At 40.7% G+C, this 24,511-nt stretch overlaps 1 protein-coding gene across 3 annotated transcripts in view; it reads right to left on the minus strand.

The window, feature by feature from the left end:
* Nucleotides 1–4,769: 4,769 nt before the first annotated feature.
* Nucleotides 4,770–24,511, minus strand: part of CYP39A1 (cytochrome P450 family 39 subfamily A member 1) — a 74,222-nt gene continuing 54,480 nt past the window's right edge. For 2 of the 3 annotated variants that reach the window (XM_019734713.2, XM_019734714.2), the window contains 2 exons: nt 8,471–8,558; nt 4,770–5,424 (listed from right to left, as the gene is read on the minus strand). In XM_019734713.2, coding sequence (XP_019590272.2) covers nt 5,353–5,424; nt 8,471–8,558 — 160 coding nt within the window. In that variant the 3' untranslated portion in view covers nt 4,770–5,352. Of the gene's footprint in view, nt 5,425–8,470; nt 8,559–15,494; nt 15,514–24,511 lie in introns of those variants that run through there. The other variant, XM_074333033.1, reaches the window with a different exon arrangement.

Here is a 24,511-nt window from a genome sequence, read left to right on the forward strand (position 1 = left end):
AGAAAACCACGTTTTCTGGAGTTTTAAACACAATGGAGACAAGCAACCTACTAGAGTTCAAAACAATGGTTATAAGGATGCTTGAGGAACTTGTTGAGAATTTCAACAGAGAGACAACAAGCATAAAAATGGACATAGAAACCATAAAAAAGAACCAGTCAGAAATGAAGAATTGAAATGAAGAATGTACTAGAAGAAATCACTAGCAGACCAGATGAAGCAGAGGAATGAATCAGCGATTTGAAAGACAAAGTAGCAGAAAATATCCAATCAGAACAGCAGAAAGAAAGAAAAAAAAGAATTAAAAAAATTAGGATAGTTTAAGAGAGCTCTGGGACAACACCAAGTGTAGTGGGAATACATGAGTGAGAGACCTGGGAGGGTAGAAGGCTGCAGCCAGAAGCTGGACTGCTTGATTTAAAATTTCAGCATAAGAGAAAGGGTAAAGTGACAATGTTCAAGTGTGGCCATAGGAGGGGATCACAAAGTGCTGGTTAGGTAAAGGGAATAGAATTGTGAATGTCGTTTGGATCGTATTTTAATACAAATGTGAGATCACTGATACGCACAACGTCCTTGTGGATGTAGCTATTTTGGCACACGTGATAAAAAAAATCAGCCCTTCTTTTCCTTGTTCCAAGACACAGGCACAGATTATAACTTCATTTTTATTTGATAGCCTGGAACAGAAGAGTTCCTGTATTTATGGACAGAACTGCAGAACTCAATGGTGGTGCACTCTTTTTTTAAAGTGCATAAACTTGTCAGCTGACGTCCGTCCTTACCAAGCAGTAACAAGGAGGTAAACACTAGCCCTGAGTGGCTGTAATTCAGCTGAATTGTATATAATATGCAAATACAGTGTTTCATTGTAGGCCTCACCTGCTTGGGAGAATACTTCCCTGAGAACACATCTGCCATAGTTAGCAAAACCTGCCAGATTACACCATGCAACTCTCTGATCTGCTATGGACTACTACACTTGTGTCAGCCCCTTCAGTCTCCAGACCTTTAAGCTAAGCAACAACCTGCTAGCTAAGATTCAAAATCACTGTATTAGGAGATCCAAGATGGCAGAGTAGATAAACACTATGCTTGCCTCATCCTGTGAACACAGCAAAATTACAAAATTACAACTAAATTATAGAACAATCAACCTAGAGAACTATCTGAAGTCTAGCTGAACAGAAGTTTGAAGATATAAAGAAGAAACTGCGTCCAGACTGGTAGAAGAGGTGGACATGCAAAAGGAGCTCATCCCACACCCACCTGTGGCAGTTGAAAATCCGGAGAGATATCTCAGCTACAGAGATTACCTACAAAGGAGTGAGGCACCCCAGCCCCTCACATGAGGCTCCCCAGCCCAAGTGCTGATGCCGGGAAGAGGACCCCCCCACACACAATTTCTGGCTGTGAAAAACTGGGGATGCTGACCATTCAGGTGGTATGGAAGGCTGTGGGAAACCCAGACATCCTCTTAGGGAGTCCGTGCAGGCACTCACCCTGGGCTCCAGTGGAGGGATGATGGTTGTGGAGACATCTGAGACATACGGTGAGAGACTGAGTTATGTACCTTTGGGGCAAGAACTGGAGGGACAGTCCCCATTTTCCCTGTGTGGGGCCCTTCTCCTAGGCAGCCGGCAGGTAGGTGCCATCTTTCCTGTGTTGAGCCCACCCCCACAGGCCAAATCTGAATTTGATTGGCCTGGTGAGCTCTGCTGCTCAAACCTGCTGACTCATTGAGACACTGCCTCACCCAACTTGCATAACGCAGAAGGCTTTATCACCCGCTAAACCTATGGAAACCAGCAGGTGGCAGCAGGCTTCGGAGTGTCCTGGCTTTTTATGGAGCTACCCCAGATCCGTACTGATGGCAGATATCCTCAGTCTGCAGCGTGGCCTCCCCACGTGCCGCCAGGTAAAACAAAGGCAGCAACCAACTGTGGATAACTTTGTAGCTCCTACCAGGTACTCCCTGGCTGGTCAAAGGCAGTGGATGACCTGGGCCTGCACCAGAGCCCTTCCCAAAAGGCCCGGGAACCAACATACTTGGGGATGGCTTCAGGTTACATCAGAGCACTACCCAATTAGCTCCACAAGTGGCACACACAAAGGGCAGTCTCAATAGGCACCAGAGCCCACTGGGGCAAATCCCACTCTGAGGGGTAACCTTCCCTGCACAGTAGCCCATAAGCTGTGGGCTACCCCACAGATCGTCAGCCTGAGGGTCAATACTGCACTGACATGCCAACAGCAATCAAGGCTCAACTATAATGGGAAGGCACACACAACTCACACAAGGGACACTCCTGGAGCACCCAGAGCAGGTGAGCAGGGAGACTCTGCCAGGGCCCCACTCGGCACCTACTACATATGGCCACCCGGAAAGATTGGGAGACATAGCAGCCCTACCTGATACATAGAAACAACACAGAGAGGCAGCCAATGTGATGAAAAGCAAGGATCTACAACCAAGATTACTTTACCCAGCAAGGCTATCATTTATAGTCAAAGGAGAGATAAAGAGCTTCCCAGAAAGAAAAAGCTAAAGGAGTTCACTGTAGAGGGACTTAAGATGGAAAAAAAAAAATCAAAATTATGACTAATAAAATGGCAATGACTACATATCTATCAACAATTACTTTCAGTGTAAATGGATTAAATATTCCAATCAAAAGACATAGGAGGGCTGAATGGATTAAAAAAACAAAACACATATGCTGCCTACTCTAAGAGACTCACTTCCGATTGAAAGACACACACAGACAGAAAGTAAAGGATGGAAAAAGTTATTTCATGGAAATGAAAACCAAACACACAAACAAACAGACAAAGCTGGGGTAGCAATACTTACACCAGGCAAAATAGACTTTAAAACAAAGGCTATGACAAGAGACAAAGAAGGACCCAGTAATCCCTCTTCGGGATATTTATGCAAAAAAAGCAAAACAAAAACAAAATTGCTACCTCAAGGGGACATGTGTAGCTATATGTTCATTGCAGCATTGTTTACAATGGCCAAGATGTGGAGGCAGCCTGGGTCTTTGTCCATATAAGAATGGATAAAGAGGAGGTGGTCCATATATCCAGAGGGTGCCAAAAGAATGTATACACTTTTTAAAAAAAGGAAAAAACTACTAAAATTGTAATACTTGATATATACCAAAAACAACAGATGAATACAAGTCATGTTTGGCTTCTGCGATTACAAGAGGTGCTCAAAGTGGTTACCATCCGCGTCCAGACACTTCTTTTTTTTTTAATTTATTGGGGTGACAATTGTTAGTAAAATTACATAGATTTCAGGTGTACAATTCTGTATTACATCATCTATAAATCCCATTGTGTTCACCACCCAGAGTCAGTTCTCCTTCCATCACCATATATTTGATCCCCCTTACCCTCATCTCCCACTGATTACAGCGAACTACTGCTTGAGCAACACTGACCAAAGTGTCCACTTGTATACATTTTTTTGGCACTCCCAGTACAATGAAAGGGAATGGGTTCTTGCCATCTGCTGCAGCCTGGTTGGACCTGAAGCGTATTGTGATGAATGGATGCAGACAGTGAAAGAGAGATGCAATGTGATTTCAATTATGTGTGGAATCTAACGAACAAAATAAACAAGTGAAACAGAAACAGACTCATAGATACAGAGAACATTTTGATGGTTGCCAGATGGGAGGTGGGTTGGTGTGGTGAGTGAAAACGGGAAAGGGATTAATACAAATTAATTGTTACAAAGTAGTCGTGGAGATGTAGGGTAGAGCATAAGGATTATAATCAATAATAACTATGTATAGTGCCAGTTGGGTACTAGATTAGTCAGGGAGATCACTTCTTAAATTATATAAATATCTAACCGTATGCTGTACACCTAAAAGTAATATAAAATAACATTGAATGTGAACTGTAATTGAAAAATTAAAAAGGGGGGAAAAGGTGAAGGGCAATAAGAGGTCCAAATTTCCAGGTATAAAATAAATAAGTCATGTGGACGTAATGTACAGCACAGGGAATATAGTCAATAATATTGTGAAAGAATAATATGGTGTCAGACGGTTGCTGGACTTATCATGGTGATCACTTCTTTAGTCTATAAGTGCTGAATAACTATTACGTATACCTGAAACTAATATAATATTGTATTGTAACTATATTGTCAATGCATTCTTTAAAAAAACATAGCTCTTTGGGGAAAAAAAAAAAATCACTGCATTAGTCTGGAAGAGTTAATGCACTCCAAAGTAGTTAATTTTCTCCTAGGGAGTCATCTGCTCATTGATAGGAAATAGATGACTAAGCAATCATTATCAACCCCACGAGATAATTTTAGCACAGGGGAGCAAATAATCCAGAGGAAAACATGCACTATGGAGCTTACTTATTGTGAAATAAATGAGGCAAGCAGCATTTTATTGAATATTAGAGGACACATCATGACATCACTGATCACTCTCTTACTACTGTCATATATTTCCCCTAAACATGATAGAATTTCTTTTCTGGAGTTCATAGTAAATATTTCAGGCATAAGTTTTAATAGAATCAAAATTATTTGCCTTGACACATCATTATATTTGTGTTTCCATACATTAGCAAAAATATTATCTCTTAAACTATAGTTACAAACACCTTGAGTGCTTTCACCTTAATGAAAATACAAATCAATACATGAATCAACATACATTTATTGACTATGCTTTACAGAGAAGGTGCTGTCCCAGATGTGGCTGGGTGCCGAAATGAGAGTCAGACACAATCTCTGTCTTCATAGGTCTTAGAAAGCTCATATTTTATTCATACTTTTAGCATTAGACATGTTTACAGTAAAGAATTATATTAATGGAGTTGTTTACAGTAAAGAACTATATTAATAGAGTTCCAATTGTTAGTAAATATTAAGAAAAATAGACTTTCCAGAAATCATTATTTAAGATTTTTTTTCAGTCTAGCCTTTTTCAAAACAGAAAGTTAAGTATGTTGCCTTCACAGCAAATTAATGTACTAACATTTTCATTCAAATGACATGATTTCTATTTACAGTTTTAATACAGTTTTGCATGAACAAAATTCCAACTTCTTTAGAAATGCCTCTTCTTCTGGATCATTTAAACATTTTCTATAAACCATGTATTCAGGTCTCTGCATCAGTGAGAGAGATGTCAGTTTCTCGGGCTAGTCTTGCGATCTCAGACACAGGTGCCATTTGGACACTTTCTTGAACTAAATACTAAAACAAGGGACAGCAGTATGTTTTTGTTGAGCTCAGGTCTGGGTACTGCTGGGCCAGTGGATGAGGGGCAGTTCGTCTTTCAGAAGGCCTGCCCTCCTTAGCCCCGGAAGATGTCATTTTCTTCGTTTATATTCAATTTGGCATTGCCCTTCTGGCTGCTGGACACCCAGCAAATGGAGAGAACTCTAAAAGCAGAAATGCAGGAGAAATATGGAAATGAATAGGTAAAAGCCAACAGTTTTAGACCCAAGGTTTATTCCGTTACAATCATCCATAAAAGGCACAGAGTTTGTATTTGGAATATTGAAAGTGTTTCTTTGATGAGTTTCATAATGGCAAGCATCAAATTGAGCCTTCCATTCAAGGAACAGAAAAGAAGGCAATCCCTTACTCTGATAGCAATCCCTTCACAGTTTCACACGCCCCAAGGTTATGGGCTTGCCACCTAACCTTCACTTTGGCTAAAGAGGATACCACAAATAAGGCTCTTTCGACATTTCTGTCCCCACACTGTGACACAGTTGTTTATCATTTCTGGGTGAGACCTCTACACCAACGTCTCATAGATGTTTAAAAGCACCATGATGGTGGTGGTATTTCAGTGTACAAAGATCATAATTTACAAAAGGATAGTTTGTGGGTTCCAAGTGTTCTGTCTCCCTAGCTACAGACAAGGAATGAATGTGTGTGGGAGTGAGGGGAGGTCAGTTCATTGCAAATAACACAAAGCGATCGTTGAGGCTTAGGAGCTTGAAAAAAAACAAAAAACAGCAACCTGTTATGTCAAGCTTGAGAGTGGAGAGGAAGATGGGAAGCTAGGAAGAAGGTCGATTCAATTTAGGTCACCAGTCTCCTGTCAAGTTTGAATGTAACAGGGCACAAAATGGGCTCCTTAGCAAGGAGAGTCTTAGGGGAGCTGATGGAATGAGTGCAGGGTTTCCATGGACTCTGAAATTGCAGCCACAATTTTGCATGTAGAAAAAGGTGTGTATTTTTCTAGAAGGGGAATCCATAGGTTTTGTGAGATTTTATAAAGATCCATAGTGCCCCCCAAAGTAAAACAGAATAAAACCAACCAACCAAGCAAAACCCCACTGTGTTCTCAAAAATGTGCTTGCTTTTACAAGAGAATTGAAGTTGGTCTTCTCATGAACACTCAAAATAAAATAACTCTCTTTGGCAACCTCTGGACTCTGCTGCCCAGTCATGGATCCTGGATAGCTTTGTAGCGTTTCCTTGTGGTTCATAATGGGAAGAACTGAAATTCAATTAATTTCTTACTATCCTCTGATGTAAAATAAAACACTGGGCTGTTGCATAATTAAATGAGGGATTCTAGCATTTGGTTTTTGCTACAATGACAATATACTCCTTTTGGGGAGCCCATTTCCAAGTTCAATGTCCAGAGCATGTCCTGGCAACCCATCCCCTTCCATATCTTTCAAGAGCTTGGTAGTTTGAAGGACATTTTCTGCAGTTTTTGATAACTTCATTTTACAACTTAGTAAAACAAGTCCAATAATAATTTTAATTGATCTTTCTCTTTCTAGAACAAGAATTATGAAATAAAATGCCCTTTGAGATCATGAGAATTTACTTAGACCTGTAGTTTTGATAAACTGAAATAGCATTTCTTTAAAAAAAATGTTCTTAGTAGTATCAAAACAGAAATAGGATGTGTGTAAAACTGTATAATAAATACAACTAATAGAATTCTTAGCTAGGAAGAAAGTACTGGGAAAAATCCTGCCTAAGGATCTGGTCAAAATTACTGATCTCCAGGGTTAGGTGTCATGTGGTTTTGACAAATGTCATCCTTCTGATCTGAAAAGGCATTTCTGCATCCTCTTACTGGTGGGAAAATAGTTGAATGCTGAGTCAGTCCTGCAGAAAATTGTGACATCTCACTCGAGGCACCAAGAACTAGTATTTGGTGTCTGCAAAGCCTTAAGCTAATCATTTTGCCAACAACACTGTACTTGGCTGAGAACCTTTGGAAGGGTGTTTTGATTTCCCTTTCATTGTAGGATTTTGAGAGCTCTTTATGATTGGTAGTTACTTACACTGAAAATAGAAGTGCAAAAGAAATCAAGGGAAAGTGCTGCAATGTGCATATTTGTGAGTCATATAATACTGTCTATGTCACTTAAGCGCTTACATAATTTCCATTGAAATATCACCCAAGAGTTTTGTTTATCCCTCCACACATTAGCCTTAATTATATCAAGCATAAATCAAAGCACAAAATTCTATGTGAATAGCCCTGAGATTGCAATGCTTAATTCTGAGCTTCACTCTCAGTTTAAATCGCACCTTTTATCCAGAGTTTTCAAACTGACTTCCAAACATTTGGAATTAAACTGAACTTCCCCTTACTTCCTAGGACAGTGGTCCTCAAAGTGTGGTAACCAGCTGCATCAGCAAGCAGCACCAGAACGGGTTAGAAATGTGCATTCTTGAGCCTCTACCCAGACCTACTGGATCAGGAAATCTAGGGGTCGGGCCCAGTATTTTGTGGTCTGACAAAATCCACAGGGATTCTAATGCTCGCATAGTTTGAGAACCGTTGGTCTCAACTCCATAGAGGAGCTGATGGAATGAGTGCAGGGTTTCCATGGACTCCTTGAAATTCCAGCCACAATTTGGCATGTACAAAAAGGTGTGTATTTTTCTCGAAGAGGAATCCATAGGTTTCCCCTTTTGGTCTATGAGAACAAAGCTACAGAAATACAGAAAAGCTAAATGACTAGAATATTCAATGGTCAGAGAGCAACAAAGTTCATGGCCTTTTCATTTTTGTTCACTGTTCTTACTGTTGGGTTTGTTTTCTTCCATGCTATTTCTTTCCATATGGACTAAGAGCTATGAGTGGCCTCCAAAACTGATAGTTCATTTTTGGACCCACAGACATACCTTTCCAGGAAAACAAGCCCAAAATCAAAGCTGTGTTTACTTAACCCAGGAAAAAAGGGTTAAAATTGGTGAATCAATTGAAGAGTTCCTCACACTAAGTGGTGGAAACACTGCTGTTAGGTTCTGGTCTGTGATAAAGGGACACATAGATTAGAGCCAGAAATAAGGGAATAACTTCTCAGTCTGGTTCAACGTAAGGCATCTGTTAAGGTCAGGCCTAAGCGAGGAAATCAGAAGCTCACCCCTAGTAATAATTAAAAAGTCAGAGTTTATATCAACTTTGAATGTCACGCTATTCAAAATTTTGAAACCACTTACCTGTTTTGGCAATGGGTCTAGAAGACTACAGTCATAATAATAAAAGAATAAAATGATACATAGCTCAATCTCTAACAGAGCAAGCCACCTGAAAGAAAAATATAAATTTGTTACTTGGTTGTGAAAGATAAATATCTACCAGTACAAAATATCTAGAAAGTACTCATGTTTCAGAGCAAATATACTCTTCTTGGCAGTATAAACTTTAACGATTAAAAGGACAGAGTAATGAAGAATTTAGTTTTTTCTCTCACAGGCACACCTCATTTTATTGCACTTTACTGTGCTTCACAGAAGTGGCATTTTTTTTTTTTTTTTTTACAAATTAAAAGCGAGACGCTCCACCACCATAAGGATGATGACTCACTTTACTGCAGTGGTCTGGAAACGAACTCGCAATATCTCTGAGGTACGCTTGGAAAAACCTGCCTATTCGATAGTGTAGTCGGAATGATTGAATAGCTGAAATGTGTATTTAACTTGCTTAGCCAGTACAAGCACTTAATAAAGGAAAGCCCAGGTCTTTCTCTTAAGTTCAGATCTGTGCTTTCCAATATGGTAACCATGAGCTACATGTGGTTATTTAAATTTAAATCAATAAAAATTCAACAAAATGAAAAATTTCAGTTCCTCAGTTGCATTAGCCATATTTCAAGTGGTCAGTAGCCATATGTGGCTACTGGATACCATATTGAACGGTACATATTTAGAACATTTCCGCGCTCACAGAAAATTCTTTTGGACAGTCTTGTCTGATAGAGACCCTTACTGCCCACTGGAAATTACTGCCTAAATGTTCGATAGGCCCCTCAAATTCCCCATAAATTACGTACACATGTTACTGTACTAGTTTACTATCTACTTTGTAAGACACGAATAGAAACTAAAAAACTGAGGAAAAGGTAAATAGAATTCTGCTATTTTTTCTTTTATGTTTTGAGCTCTCCTCAGGGTACGCAAACCGTTTTAGAGGTCACAGCGCTTAATGAATACAATTAGCCCCACAGCTCAGAAGCCTGGAAATCATCATGGACTCAATCCTCTCCATCACCTCCATATCCAATCAGGCACTGAGACCTTTTGTTGTATCTTCTGAATACTTCCCCAATCCCTCTCCTTTTTCCTTTATCTCCAGTCCTCCCACTACTTCGTCATTTGTTTCTGGTTTATTGAATCACTTTAGCCTCCAGATTGATCTCTCTGCTTCCAGTTTCATTTCTCCCCACTCTATTCTTTTTCACTCTACCACTGGAGTGAACTTCCTAAAACATGAATCTATCACTGTCTCCTCATCTCTCTCTCTCACACACACACAGTCAGTGCTTCCCATTTCCTCCAAATGCCATAGGAGTACACAGCCAACCCTTGAAGATCCACTCTCTAGCTATTTCCTCAATAGCTCCTCTTTGAAACTCATGCTCTTGCCACACTGTATCCCCGATACGCCGTGAATGGAGATGCTCTCTATTGCAAGCCCTTTCCCAGAGGCTCAGTCTTCTCTGGAGGCACCCTCATCACTTGCTTCTGGGCTGAGGTGCCCTTCCCCTCCACCTCCGTGGCTCCTGTGCGTATCTCAGCCATAGCATCTATTACACTGAAGTACAATTGCTTATTAGCTATTTCTCTCCTAGAGGAGGAATTGTATTATTGGGTCTTAGCACAGTGCACAGTACACTACCGGTGCCTAATAACATTAACTGAATGAATAGATATGGAAGCTGATGCCTTTTATAAAGCAGATTCAATTGCCTGCCCTTTCCAATCTTCTCTGTGTTTCTGTGGCACTTTACACATCCCTCAACTAACATCCTTGTCCTATAATCCTAGTCTGTATCCTTCTATACTAGTTAATTGTTTGCATTGTCGATCGCCCCTTATAGACTACAATCTTCACGAAAAGCAGGAATTATGTCTTATTTATCTTTGACTCCTCAATGTTTGTTGATTGAGTGACTGAATATGAATGATCTGATATTCACATCACATAATTAGATTTGTTTCCCACGGGCATTCTTGAAGCACCTTGGCTGTATTTTATTTCAAATGAAATCTGGAGCACTCAGGGTGTTGTTACAACCCACTAGGATATCACGTCAATTTTTCATGAATATTCTTGATGCAAATTCAACCCTATTTACTTGTAAATGCTAAAGATAATTTATTCCAACAGAGTATCAATGTCTATGAAATAGAACACACCCAATTCTTCCTGCTTCAGATCAAATTAAGCAGCAATTCTAAGAAGAGAGCAATTTTGCTAGCTTGTGTACAGGTTCAGAATTTCTCACTACTAAATTTTTGTCAAACTTTTTACAAATTAGAGCTTCTATGTCTAGCCATGATGGAGTAACCAAAGTCAATGCTATCCTCTTGCCTTCAACAACTCAAAAACCAGGCAAGATTCATAGTGTGGGGTGAAAAATCCCTAAAAGCAAAGAAAGAACTAAGGTGAGCTCTGTGGCTGCCCAGCTTATTGCCAATGGCAGTTTCCAGGCAACAGCGCAAGGGGGAAAGAGCCCACACAGACCTGGTAGTCTCATTAAATGAAGCAGACAGAGATCAAAGTTCAGGCAAGTTAAAGAGACTAGAATTTTCAGGAATGAATATGAGAGAAGGGAGTTTCACAGGGAGCAAAAGTGCTCCAAAGAGCTACACAGGGCACTCCTTGAGTATTTGGCTGAGTACTGATCTCTGCATGTGTGAGAAGAAACTACTGAGGATGGAGAAGAAAGATGCAAAAGCTAAAGAGCAGGAAGCTGCTGGATAACGCCCACAGGTCAAGTAAGACATGGAAGTCTGTGTTCCCACAAGCTAGAGTGGAAAAACCTTGCATCACATGGACCATTGGGTAGAGTCCTTAAAAAGGCATTGCCTTAGTAGTGGAATTATATCACCTTAAATTAAATACCAACCTGGATTTACCTAAACAAAAGCTAGGAACAATAAAGCCACAAACTAAAGGAATACAATAAAATCTAGTATCCATGACACTTGATGTCTTGCATCTATTCAAAATGACCAGGTCTAGAAGACACAGGAAAATATGAGACACAAGCAAGGAAAATTCATTCAAAAGAAATTGACCCAGAAATGACAGATGTTGGAAACACCAATTAAATACACTCCACATGTTCAAAAGGGTAGAAGCATGATGAAGAGAGAAATGCAAGATGGAAGAAATATCCAGATCAAACTTCTAGCAATGAAAAATACAGTATCTTCAATGAAAAAGGTACTGGATGGGATTAGCAGAAGATAAGATACTGCAAAAGAAAAGATAATGGAACTTAGCAATGGAAAATATCCAAAATGAAGTACATAAATTAAAAAGACTGAAAAAAGAAATAACAGAGTATCAGTGACTTATAAAATAATAGCAAGCAGTCTAATATACATGTAATTTGGATATGCTGATAGGTGGGCAGAAAAAAATATTTGAAGAAATAATAGCTGAGACAGTTCAAATTTGTGAAAACTATAATTCACAGATCCAAGATGCTCCATGAACCCCAAGCAGAATAAACATAAAGAAAATCATGCTAAGGCAAATCACAATCAAACTGCTAACAACAACAAAAAAAAGTGAGACAGAAAAAATCTTAAAAGCAGCCAGAGAAAAAAACACAATAAATACAGTAAAACAAAATTAAAAATGATCATAGACTTCTCATCAGAAACCACTAGGGCCGGAAGACAATGGACCAACATCTTTAAAGTATTGAAAGAAAATATAATAAACTGTCAAAGTATGAAGAAAAAGTACTAATATTGTCCTTTATAATAATGTACTAACTACTATGAGAGGCACTAGTCTGGAAAATTTGGGGGTAAATATTTAATTTCCTTTTTATGGATTTAGATACGATCTCAAAAGCCTAATTGTTGGGCGGAAATAATGTGAAAGAGAGAAAGAGGGAAAGATATTGAAATGAGAGTCGACCAATCAGTAGACGATATGAAGAATAAACATTTGGGCATATCTTAAGGGAACTGGACATGGCGTGGCATCGTGGACTGTTTTGAAAACCCCAAGTTCCAAGAACAGCCACGGACAATATTGCTGCAAGTCCCCAGTGTTATTCAATATACTCAGACTTTGAGAAATGTACTAATGGAGGAACGGAGATGGATCCTGGAGGGAAATTAACTCCTCAGGGAAGGTGTAAGGCTAAAATGAGGGTGTCTGCTCTGGGGTTATTTTGCAAAAAAGAAAAGCACATCCCCATATATATATAGGAGTAAACGTTTAGGAATAGGGGATTTTCCGTGCAGTTCTCAACTTCAATACTTTTCTCCTAGACTATGGGCAAAGAAATATTTTATGTAAAATTTTAATAATTTCCTGCCACACTGTAATTTCTGTTACCTTAAGATTTTAGTCAAATCTTATGCACTTATACTGTTTTGTGTGATAATTCAGTAAATACTAAAGAGATGACAAAAGGACAGGAAGTGTGGTGAGCCTCATTTTCACCCCTCTGTTAGGGAGAGTGTGAAAGAAACAGCATCTCATCTTCAGTAAGGAGAGAGGAGTGCAGCAAAGACTGTAGAACAGCAAGGGTGAAATTCTGAATGGACAACTAGACTGTGGATGTAAGACACCCACCTTTCCTCTCTACTCTCCCCGAAAGAGAGTGACATTTATGGGAACAGGAACTGACGCTTAGGTTACATACTAAGATAATAAGATATTCATTCATTCATTCAATACTGAGTAAACATAATAAAATTAGATCTCCATTCACTTATTCATTCAATATTTATTGAGTGCCTTCATGTACTGTATACTCTTCCAAGTGCTGAAGTTAGAGCAGTAAATGGAAACAATATTCATGCTCTCAAGAAGCTTCTATTCTAGTAGAGTAATAGTAAGCAGGCAGTAAACAAGTTAACACATATATCAAGAAAGAAAATAAGTACTAAAATAATATAAATAAGACAACACAAGGGACAGGGAGGGATGGAGGTGTGGGCTAAAATATTTTCGATAAGGAAGGTCTCTCTGATAAGGGAACAGTTTAGCAGACACTGGAATAAAGAGAGAGAGGGCGCCATATGAATATCTGGGTACAGTATTCTATGCAGAGGAATTAAAAGGAGCAAAAATCCCACGGAAGGAGAATGAGGAACAAGGAGGCGGCTAAGGCTGTTAGTGACGAGCAAGCATGGGGGAATGTCAGAGAAACATCCCAAGCACGCAGAGAGCCTCATGGGACATGTTAACGATTTCATTTGACTCTGTGAGATGAGAAGCCATTGGACAGTTGTGAGCAAATTTGACTTAATGTTTTAAAAGGAGCATTCTGGCTGCTACACTGACAATAAAATATAAGATGATGTGGATGGAAGCTAGAGGACTTATGAGAAAGCCATTACGATTTCCAGAGAAAGTGGTGACTTGGACCAGGATGGTAGAAATAGTTGTGAGCCATGGTCAGAGTCTGGATACGCTCCTTAGAGTGGGCTGATAGTTTACATTGTAGATGTGAAAGACAGAGAGTCAAGGATGACTCCAAGTTTTTGACCTGAGGAAACGCAAGGATACAGCTGCCATTTACCTCAGCAATGGGGAAGACTGAAGGAAAAGCAGGTTGAGGAGCTGTCATGTGAAACTGTTTTGGGCCTGTTAAGTATAGCTTGCTATACAGATCAGTGCCTTGGAGACATCCAGCGCAGATGTTGAGTGGAATGGGTCAATGAGCCTGGTGTTCAGGAGGGATTCAGTCAGGGCTGGAGATAGAAGAGCTACAAAGACAGAGTCATCATTTTTCAGAAAATTATTTAAAGCCCTGGGACAGGATGATATGATGTAGGGAGTGATTTGAATAGAAAACATAAGAACTCTGGGGAGAGGGCTCTGGGATATTCCTGAATTTGGAGGTCAGGAAGGAGACTGAGCAGAAACAGCCAGAGGGATAGAATAACAAACACAAAGTGGTATCTCCAAGGCTCTGTGAAAAGTGTTTGATGGAGGGCATGAGCCCCCCATTAAATGAAAGGGCCAGGAGGACCAACGTGTGAGAGTAGACATTAAAGTTCCCACTTACATTAACTGATCAATTGTCAGTGCTTAGCTCCCTTCCTAGAAAAAAATCAGATGAGATCACTCATTCAGATAATTAAGCTGACATTCTGTGTTCAGCAGAATATGCAGTGACTCCCCAATATTCAATATTTACCTGGCAGCACTAAGAAAATACTGGCTACATTTGCATTTGTGAATTACAAACGTTTTATAGGTTCCACTTTATTCAAACAAAGGCTCTTTTCTTATAACTCTGTTTTTAGCCTTTCTGTAACATTAGCTTGCTATGGAGCAGGCATTCCACTGAGCTCAGCCCCTGCACTCAAGGCCCCTTGGCCTCTTCTCAAGTCCCTAGAGGAGAGGCTGTGCACAGAGAGTAAAGACAATGAGCAGTCTGGTGGGGCAGGACGGGGGCTGTTCCAGTGAAGAAGGCACCTGGGCAGAGGGATAACCTGTTCTAAGGCACAGACTTAGAAGGGGCCCTGCGGGTCTGCTAGCTGTCTACTCCCTGCAGAAGGTGAGGTGATGAAAGATGGAGCTAGAGAGAGCAAGAGCAGCTGGTCCATGGAGGGGTCTGAACGTGTCATGGGACAGTGTTGGGACTTTGATCCTGAAAGTGCTTACAGACCTAATGAATAAACTGTACGTATTGAAAAATTATACCGATGTGTGAAAACAAAGTTTCTTTAAGCATTATTACACATAGGAGACCCTCTAATAAGTATTGTATCACACAAATGAGTAATGCAAACAAGACCAACATTCACTAGCTACAAGAGCTGACAATTAGATTCGCGATCTCAACCTAGAAAAAGTGCTAAATACCTCGTTGCTGAATATCACTATGGTCACCTTCGAAGGACTCCCCTTGGGAAGCTATGCACCAATGCCAGTGCCTAGTCCACCCTTCACAGCAATTTTGGAACTCTTTTTCTGGAATGGCCATCAGAGCTGTCGTCATATTACCCTTGATGTCTTGAATGTCATCAAAATGTCTTCCTTTCAATATTTCCTTTATCTTCGGGTAAAGAAAGAAGTCATTGGGGGCCAGATCAGGTGAGTAGGGAGGGTGTTCCAATACAGTTATTTGTTTACTGGCTAAAAACTCCCTCACAGACAGTGCCGTGTGAGCTGGTGCATTGTCGTGATGCAAGAGCCATGAATTGTTGGTGAAAAGTACAGGTCGTTTTTGTCTAACTTTTTCATGCAGCCTTTTCAGCACTTCCAAATAGTATACTTGGTTAACTGTTTGTCCAGTTGGTATAAATTCATAATGAATCATTTCTCTGATATCAAAAAAGGTTAGCAACATTGTTTTGACTCTTGATTTGGACTGACGAAATGTTTTTGGTCATGGAAAATTGGCTGCCTTCCATTGTGCACTTTGACGCTTTGTTTCAGGGTCGTATTGGTACACCCATGTTTCATCACCAGTGATAACATGGCCCAAAACATCATCTTGCCTCTCCAAAAGGTCTTTGATTCTCCTTTGCTTTTGTTCATTGGTGGCTCCTTCAGGACCATTTTTGCACACACTTTTGTCATGCCAAGATTTTCAGTTAAGATTTTCCTAACTGTTTCTCTATTGATGTTTACTTGGTCTGCTATGCTTCTCAGTCAGCCGACGATTTTGACACACAATTCGACAAATTTTTGCAATATTTTCATCAGTTCCACTCGTTACTAGCCGCCCTGACCTCTCTACATCAGTAATGCATTCTCTGCTCTCAGAAAAACATTTAATCCCTTTTTACACTACCGTTTGCTTCATGGCATTGTCCCCATAAACTTGGACTAACCTGTCCCTGATTTCACTTCCACTCTTACTCTTGCCAAGTTTAACAAGAAATTTAATGTTTGTTCATTGCTCTAATTCAAGCTCAGACATTCTCGTGATGGCACACAAAAAGACACAACAAAAACAATGAATGCCACTTAGCAAGACACTGCCACACGTCGACACGAACACAGCTGTGAGACACTGATATACCAAGGTTATGAAACCTTACCGAGCTGTTACAGCGCTGCCAATGTAAGTGCACGGTGGCAAGTTCATGAACTTAATCGTCAAACCTTGTATTTACCAGTATATGTGTAAACATTTTAGAAATACTATGCATATTTTGATTGGAAATGAGGTTTATCAACTCATTAGAAGAATTTTCCACTAGACTCTCTAAGAAAGCATTTCCTTAACTAACTTCAGGTCCTGTGATATTCTTAAAAATCATAAAACTGCATTCCCCTTGAGGTAAAACTATAATTCAGGTTTTTGACAAATTTATATTGTGCATTAGTGAGGCTTTAATGTTTTTCTTTTATTTTTTAGTGTTAAGTTAGTTATTAAACTAGTACTAGCTATTAAAATAGTATTAAATATTCATATCACATTCTAAATATTTTGATATCCTAGTTAAAGGAAAAGTAAGATGAATTAATAAATGGATAATAAAATAATATGTGCTAAAAATATTATTTTCTCCCAATCCAAATATTTGGATATTCTAGCAGAAAATTACCCCAATTATCTACTGAATAAAGTTAACTGTTTTGCAATGGCAAAAAACTAATTGTGTTTTCAAGCAGTTACCATGTTATTGAATTTTGCTCAATATCTACAATATGAGAGACTAATGGTCTCTCATTAAAAGTGACATTAAAAGTTTTTTGTGCCAAAGAAAATGGGTTTCGTAAATTTGTATTTTTACAGAAGCTCTCCAGAAGCAAGCTGAGCTATGTTCATGTTAGGAATGTATCCTTAATACTACTTCTAATGTCAAAACAGTGAAAATAATGAGGCTTATTATTTAGAACAGATTTATTTTTTTACACTTACAAGAACAACATTACACATCCACAAATAAAGCTCATTAACATACAAACATGTTGAAAGTTCCTTAAATACTTAGTACTTGCGTATTTTCCTCATTTGTAAATACATGTTTAAGGAACATACCCAGGCCCTGAGAACACAAGTCTGACAAAACACAGACTAGCCTCACACTGCTAGTAAAGCATGCGGAGAGATGGAAAAGATAAGAATGTACGATAAAGGTGAAAACAAAAGGTGCAAAAGGGAAATTTGGAGTCTGGAAAGGGCATTCCGACCTGAAATAATCAATATTGACTTTGTGTGGAGATGAAACTTGAGCTAGACCTTGATGGATGGACAGGCTTTAAATAAGCAGCCGTGTTGAGTGAAGCTACTCCTGACTCAGCAGATAGCATGAGCCAGGGGAGGAACGGACCCTGTAGTCAGGAGACAGCGAGCAGACCCTCTGTCTACTCAGAGGGCATTCCCAGAGGTTTGGAAAAGTACAAGTGGCGTCCGATTTTGGAGAGCCTGGAGTGCGGCGCTAATGAGTTTGTCCTGCAGGCAGTGGTGCCAGAGTCTGAGCAAGAGAATGACACTCGGAGATGATTATTTAAGGAAAAGTAACCTGTATGTAATGAGTAAGATGGATTGAAAAAAGAGAATATAATAGAGCCAGGGAGAAGGGCTGGGAAACTGTGCCATCACCTGATGCTCAGGCAAAAAGACCTGGTTTAGGAGGTAAGAATGGACATGGAAAGCCAAAAGGCGGGAGGAGTAAAGGGTGACTCTAAAAGGCCAGGTGTATAGGAAAACAGTGACGTATTGAAAGGAAACAGAGAGTACTAAACGAATGACAGGATTCGGGGCCAATAATGATTTTGGTTTTCGATGTCTTGATTTTGAGACTGAATTCCTCTCTTGAAGTCATTGAGGGCGGTGCCAGCAAGGGCTGGAAAACTGCCACTGTTGCCAGGAACAGGGGCTCTGAAGTATATTCCTACTTGCTACCAGCTGCAGCTTATGAAAATAGAATGATCTCGCCCTGGAATGCAGAGAAGGCAGTATACAGACATACTTTCATAGGCATGCTTCATTGAAGCATGGCTATTCAAGTTAAAGGGGAATCGCTTTGCCCACAACGTCACCCCCTTAAGAAATCTTTCAGGAAAATATAATCAATTTTGTGACTTGGAGGAAACATAATCTAGACCAATGATTCTCAAATTTTATCATACATCAGAATCCCATGGAGGACCTGTTAAAACACAGATCGCTGGGCCCTACTGCCAAAGTTTTGGATTCAGTAAGGAGAGGAGAGGATAGAAGAGAAGAGAGGGGAATATTTAGAAGAGGGAAAGGAAATACTTAGATGAGAAAGCAACAGGAGAGGACTGGAGAACCTTAGCCCTTCTTGATCTAAGATATTGTTTCACTGGGAAGATTAGAACCGACTCTCTCGGGTCACTTTTTCAGAGTTGCAGCCAAGATTGTTCCCACGGTGATGCTACAGCTACTCCTAGAAGTGAAGCTCCCATGTAAGAGCTGTGAGTTGAAGTGTGGACACTTCTTTTTAAACCTTCTTATTCAAGAAAAGGGCAAAGGAACAGTATTGACTTAAGATCAGGTACTCACCACAGAGAAATGATCTCCTGGTATATTTTAAATTCCAGACCTTCCAGGAAAAAATTAACAAGTGACATTTGTGTTTGTTTTGTTTTGTGATATACCCGAAGTAAATGAAACTCAGCCCCTTTACAAAGCACAAGGTATTAGGAAAGCTATTAAATCATGTGGTCAGTATATGTTAATACAGTATTTCATGGGGGTCCAATAAATCTTGAGAGAAAACTTTTGCTTGAAAGAAAATTATATTACATAGGATGCTTTTGGTTGCAAGTGAGAGAGAACTCACATCAGACGGGTGGCTATACTGAAGGGAATGCACTGCTTTATGTGTCAGAAAAACCTAGAACTGGTGCTGGTCCCAGGCAGAGACCACTCCAGCAGCTCGATGCTGTTACCAGGAAGCCAGTCTGCCTCTACAGCTCTGCTGTGTGGTACCAGCTTCATCCTAACATACAAAACAGCATGTCTGCTTTTGTAGTCTTAACATAGCTGCCAACCGTTTCTAGGACCAGATCCTATTCACATCCTGCAGGAATGGTTATTTTTGACCCAAAAGTCTCAACAGAAACTTGGGCAGTGAATTCTACTGCTTCAAACATATGCCAACACCTAAACCTGTCGCTATAGAAAGAGACGAGGGTGACAGGGATGGGATGTGAGGATTGGCGTACGGGACAGGGCTCCGCTGCTACAGAGCTGGAGTGGAGTCAGCAGCTATGGGCCATATTGTGATATGGTACCATTTTAATTCCATTCCTCTTTACCCAGGAACTAAACCCTCTTTCTCAACAGCAGACACTTAACTTATTTAAGAGCAGTCACTGAGTTTGATGAGGGGAGAAGAGGCCCATCATATAAAGCGCAGGGGTGAGGAGGAGCTACCCAGTCCAAAGTCTCCTTTCTTTCTCTCCATAGAGAAATCATGCTCAGAAATTGTGTGCACAATAGACGGGTTGGACATTTATTTTGTAAAAAAAAAAAAAAGGAGAAAGGGGTCCTTTCTGGAATTTGGCTCAGAAACGAACATGCTTATTTTAGAAGCACTTTGGCCGATCAAAGTACTAAAAATCACTCTTGAATTGCTTCTTCTATTCTTGACAGACTTAAATCTTAGCCTCATAATGAACTGGCAGAATGAGACGGCTGAGAAAGTAATGACGGCAATTTTGACAGTTTCTGTGCTGCTTTGCATGAGTCACTGCTCCTCAGGAAAGCAGAAAGAAGAGAGAGGCATGGCTGAAAACTGGCCCCGAGTCTTAGAATGAACCACATGCACAGTTCCCACCCTCATCCTCACCCTGTTATAAAGCCTCCAGGCCATGTGCACACTGTGGTGAAAACACTAGCAGACAATTGTATCAGCAAATACAGTTTGTGCAATTCTATTTACCAACCGGAGTGGAGGGGTCGCATTTGTTTATGTAACAAGTTTCTCAGAATAAACTGAATGTGCAAGTTCTCACGAAACCCACAGGGACCTGAGGTGGCTCACTCCTCAAAAGTGGTCAGCGATTTCTAAGGACAACAGGGAGAAGAGCTGCTGACAGTGCTTCTCAAAGGCAAGACTGTGCAAAGATAGTTTATTGCATAAGACGCAATTATTAGAATTACGTTCTCTTTAAAATAAACAGAGCCTCAGAGCCTGTGCTCAGAGCCTCACCAACCCCAATATATAGTTGCCTTGCCACCATTAATATACAGGTCCATTACATTCCTATGAGTACTTCATTTTTTGTCTTCCCTCAAAATTTGAGAGCACTGCCCATTTGGGAAGATGTGCTTTCTGCTATGCTGTTTATTGATTATTCCCATCTAGGCCATAAAGCCCGTTCTAATGCCCTTTCCTCTGAACTCCTATTGCAATTATAATGCACATGACCCATCTGGCAGTTCTCACGCACTCTCTAATGCTGTTAAGTGGGGCTTGTTTTTCACGTTGCTATGTCTCATCTCCCCAACTATATTATAAGCAATTCAGGAATGTTATAGTCTTTGAATTCCCTGGTATTCAATAAAGTGACTTGAGTTAGGCTATAAGCTCATTGAGGGAAGGGACATTCATTCCTTATTTTGTTTTGCACGGTAACTCTGAGAGCCCTACCCTAACATATAGCATACCTTCAATAAATATTTATTGAATGAAATAATAATTACATTAATGCTGGATGCTCAAGAAGTATTCGTTAGGTTGAATCGTACTACTGCTGATCTACTATTAGCTGGACCTATGTTGGAATTATTTTTTCAATAGCTGCGTGATTTTCATTAGTAATTTAAGACAAATCCGTGACTTTGTGGCCTAGTACTGCTCTAGGATACATGCGGGACTCACACACACACACAAAGGTAGAAATTCCAGTTTCTGTTCCCGAGGAAGCCATGCTTCATTTCCATCTCCAGTACTTCAGCCTTACTTTTATATACCCTCTTCTTACCCAAGCATGCCTTTGTAAGTGGGCTAATCTCACCAATAATCCAGGTAATTGTTCAACACTGGAATTTAATCCCTATCAATTAGCACAATGATACGGCCCTCTAGGCACTCTACTGCATGGATGGGAACCAAGGAAAATCGAAGCTGTTGACTTTGCTGTACACTCTATGGGGTGGTTCTAGCAAACACATCCTTTTCTGCTAAGATCATCAACTCTCAGAGACACCCATGCAACACTGGAAATCCCCGTGCTATTCCTTCATTTAAATTCATAGGTTAAGAAAAGAATGTCCGCTGTAGTGCGACTCTTCATTTTGTATACTACCATGGCTGAGGAAGTCGGGCAGTGCACGCTGCTTTCTCCTGTTCATTTGCAAAAGCACCATTCTTCTCCAGCAATAGAATTACTGGGACAGGTTCCTTTGCTGTGTGTACCTAGCAGCTTCCCAGCTCCAGGCAAGTGCCTAGCAAGGGGCTCTTCCTCTAAATGCATTTTCAGAACTCCCACTATTCTGAGGAGGAATTACAGTTCTTCCATTCTGATTTTTAGTTGGCAGATGATGGCAGCGATGAGTATTTATTTAGCAAATACAGCAAAATCTTCTGTGTTCACTTGTGAGAAGGGCTCTCATGCTACCTTTGTGGCCTGAATTCCAAGGGGTCACAATTATGAGGCCACAAGACTGTGTTCATGACCAACTTTGATTGCCAGATACTTTACAGGCAACTTTCTCTGACTCACTGAGTATTTGGTACATGAGAAAATTGGCTCCTGGTACACAAACTAAGAATGAGTGCAATTTTCTGGAGATTATGCTTAGGTTTTGTGGTATTAAATTTCTAGTGCAAAGATCTTGGAATACTTGGTCCAAATGAAGTCATTCATTTTCCTGAACAATTTTCTGTTTTGTTTGTCTAAAAAAGACATGTTTTGTGGGTTGGCTGTTTAAAAGGAGTAACAGAAAAATTAAGGACTTTTAAAAACAGAAACTTACTAAAAAAATGACACTAAGGAAGTTTTTCAAAAACAATTAAGTCATGTTAATTCAACATTCATATTTAACCCACAGATTGTGGTTATATGATATATATATTTTGCCATACCTCACACTCAAAAGTTGTCAAAGGAAAACTTCACATCTTGTCCCCAGACTTGTTCCTGTTCCTGATTTCTCTATTTGTACCATCTCTTCCAGCCATTTAGATTCAAAACCAGTACTCCTCAAACCCTTCCTCTCAATGAATCCCAATTTCCAATCATTTTCCAAATCTGGTACTATCCCCTGCCTTTCACATGGAATTTTAACATAACTATACACCTATGTCTTGCCCCACCATAGTTCATTCTATCCAAACCCTTTTAATACTTCATTCCCTGTGAGCTCCATTACCTTGTGTGACAGCTCCTAAACCAGGTGTTAAGGCGCCTTCCCATTTGGGCCAATGTACCTTTTCGATCTTTCTTCCTGCCACTACCAGTAATCTGGTCCCCATAACAGTAAAGCCATAAGCCCTTAACCTCCATGCCCTGTGCTTTAAGACCCTTTGATCACTCTGTTTCCTCAGTTGGAAGTCTCTCCAACTCTTCAAAGGCCACTTTCCCCAGAAATTTTCTAAAATCACCCTAACCAGATAAGCCCTCGCTCTTAAATCTCAAATGTGAATCTTATCCTGCATTCCTTGCACTTAAATAAGATATTGTCTCCTAAGGGTTGAGAATGTGTCTTACTATTGTCTGAAGCTTCTACAGTACCCATGACACTACTTTGCATATAGTAAGAGCTCAGTACATTAACAAATGTACAGTTTCGGGAAGCAGACCCAAGACAGCAGAGTAGATAAACACTGTGCCTCCATCCTTTCGTAAACACATTAAAATTACAACTAAACTATAAAACAATCAACCTAGAGAACCATCTGAAGTCTAGTGAAATAGAAGTCCTATAGCTAAACATATAAAGAAAAATTCATGTCAAAACTGGTGAAAAGAGGTGAAGTTGTGGAATGGGCCCCAAACCTCCATGTGGCGGTTGAGAATTAGGAGGGATAGCTCAGTCGTGGAGGTTCACCACGGAGGAGCAAGGGACCCCAGCATCCCACACGAGGATCCCCAGCCTAGAGAACCAGTGCCAGGAAAGGGAGCCCCCACAACATCTAGCTGTGAAAAACATCTGCATGGGAGGGAAGGCGGCATGAATCTCAGGCATCCTTTTAAATGGCCCACACACAGACTCACTCGCTTGCCGGCACTCAATTTGGGCTCCAGCAGAGGGATGGGACTCAGGAGGTGATGGAGGCATATGAGGGGCAGACTGAGGTATGTGGCTTTGGAGGTGAGGGCTACAGGACAGGCGGACGCCATCTTTAATGTGTTGAGCCCGCTCCCTATTCTTACAGCCAAATCAAAATCCGACTGGTTCGCTGAACTCTGTTGCTCTACCTTGCTGACTCATTAGCCCCCTTGCTGACCCTGACCCACCCAACTCCTCCACTTTCTTCGTAAGCAGCCACCACCTGCATTGCACCCTTTCTTGTAAAACTATCACAGTCCAAGGGCCCCAGGAGGGTGGCAATTGGCTCCAATGTGCTCTGAGACTTCTACTGAGTAGCTCTAGGCCCAGCACTGGCACCAAACCAGAGTCTACATTAAGCCGGTGACCACAACTCTTCCCACTCTAGTGAGTCCCTAAGGCCATTCCTCACCCAACTTGTGTACCACATGAGGCTTTATCAGTGGTTGAACCTGAAGGCAGCCAGGTTTCAGCAGGCCTTGGAGTGTCCTAGGTTTTTGCAGAGCTACCCCAGGCCTGGTACTGATGGCAGCCATCCTCAGTTTGTAGCATGGTCTCTCCCATATGCCTCCAGGTTTAGCAAAGGCAGCGAACATGGGTTGCTTTGTAGCTCTTACCAGGTAGTCCCTGGATGGTCACAGGCAGTAGGTGACCGGGGCCTGCACCAGAGCCCCTCCCAAGAAGCGCCAGAACCAATAAACCTGGAGGTTGGCTTCAAACCACAGCAGAGCACTGCCCAATTAGCCCCGCAAGTGGCACACACAAAGGGCGGTCTCAACAGGCACCAGAGCCCAGTGGGGTGAATCCCACTTGCTGGGGTAAGCTCCCTGCACAGCAGCTCATGAGCTGG

The sequence above is a fragment of the Rhinolophus sinicus genome, linkage group LG05 (assembly GCF_036562045.2).
Source record: "Rhinolophus sinicus isolate RSC01 linkage group LG05, ASM3656204v1, whole genome shotgun sequence".
Lineage (NCBI taxonomy): Eukaryota > Metazoa > Chordata > Mammalia > Chiroptera > Rhinolophidae > Rhinolophus > Rhinolophus sinicus.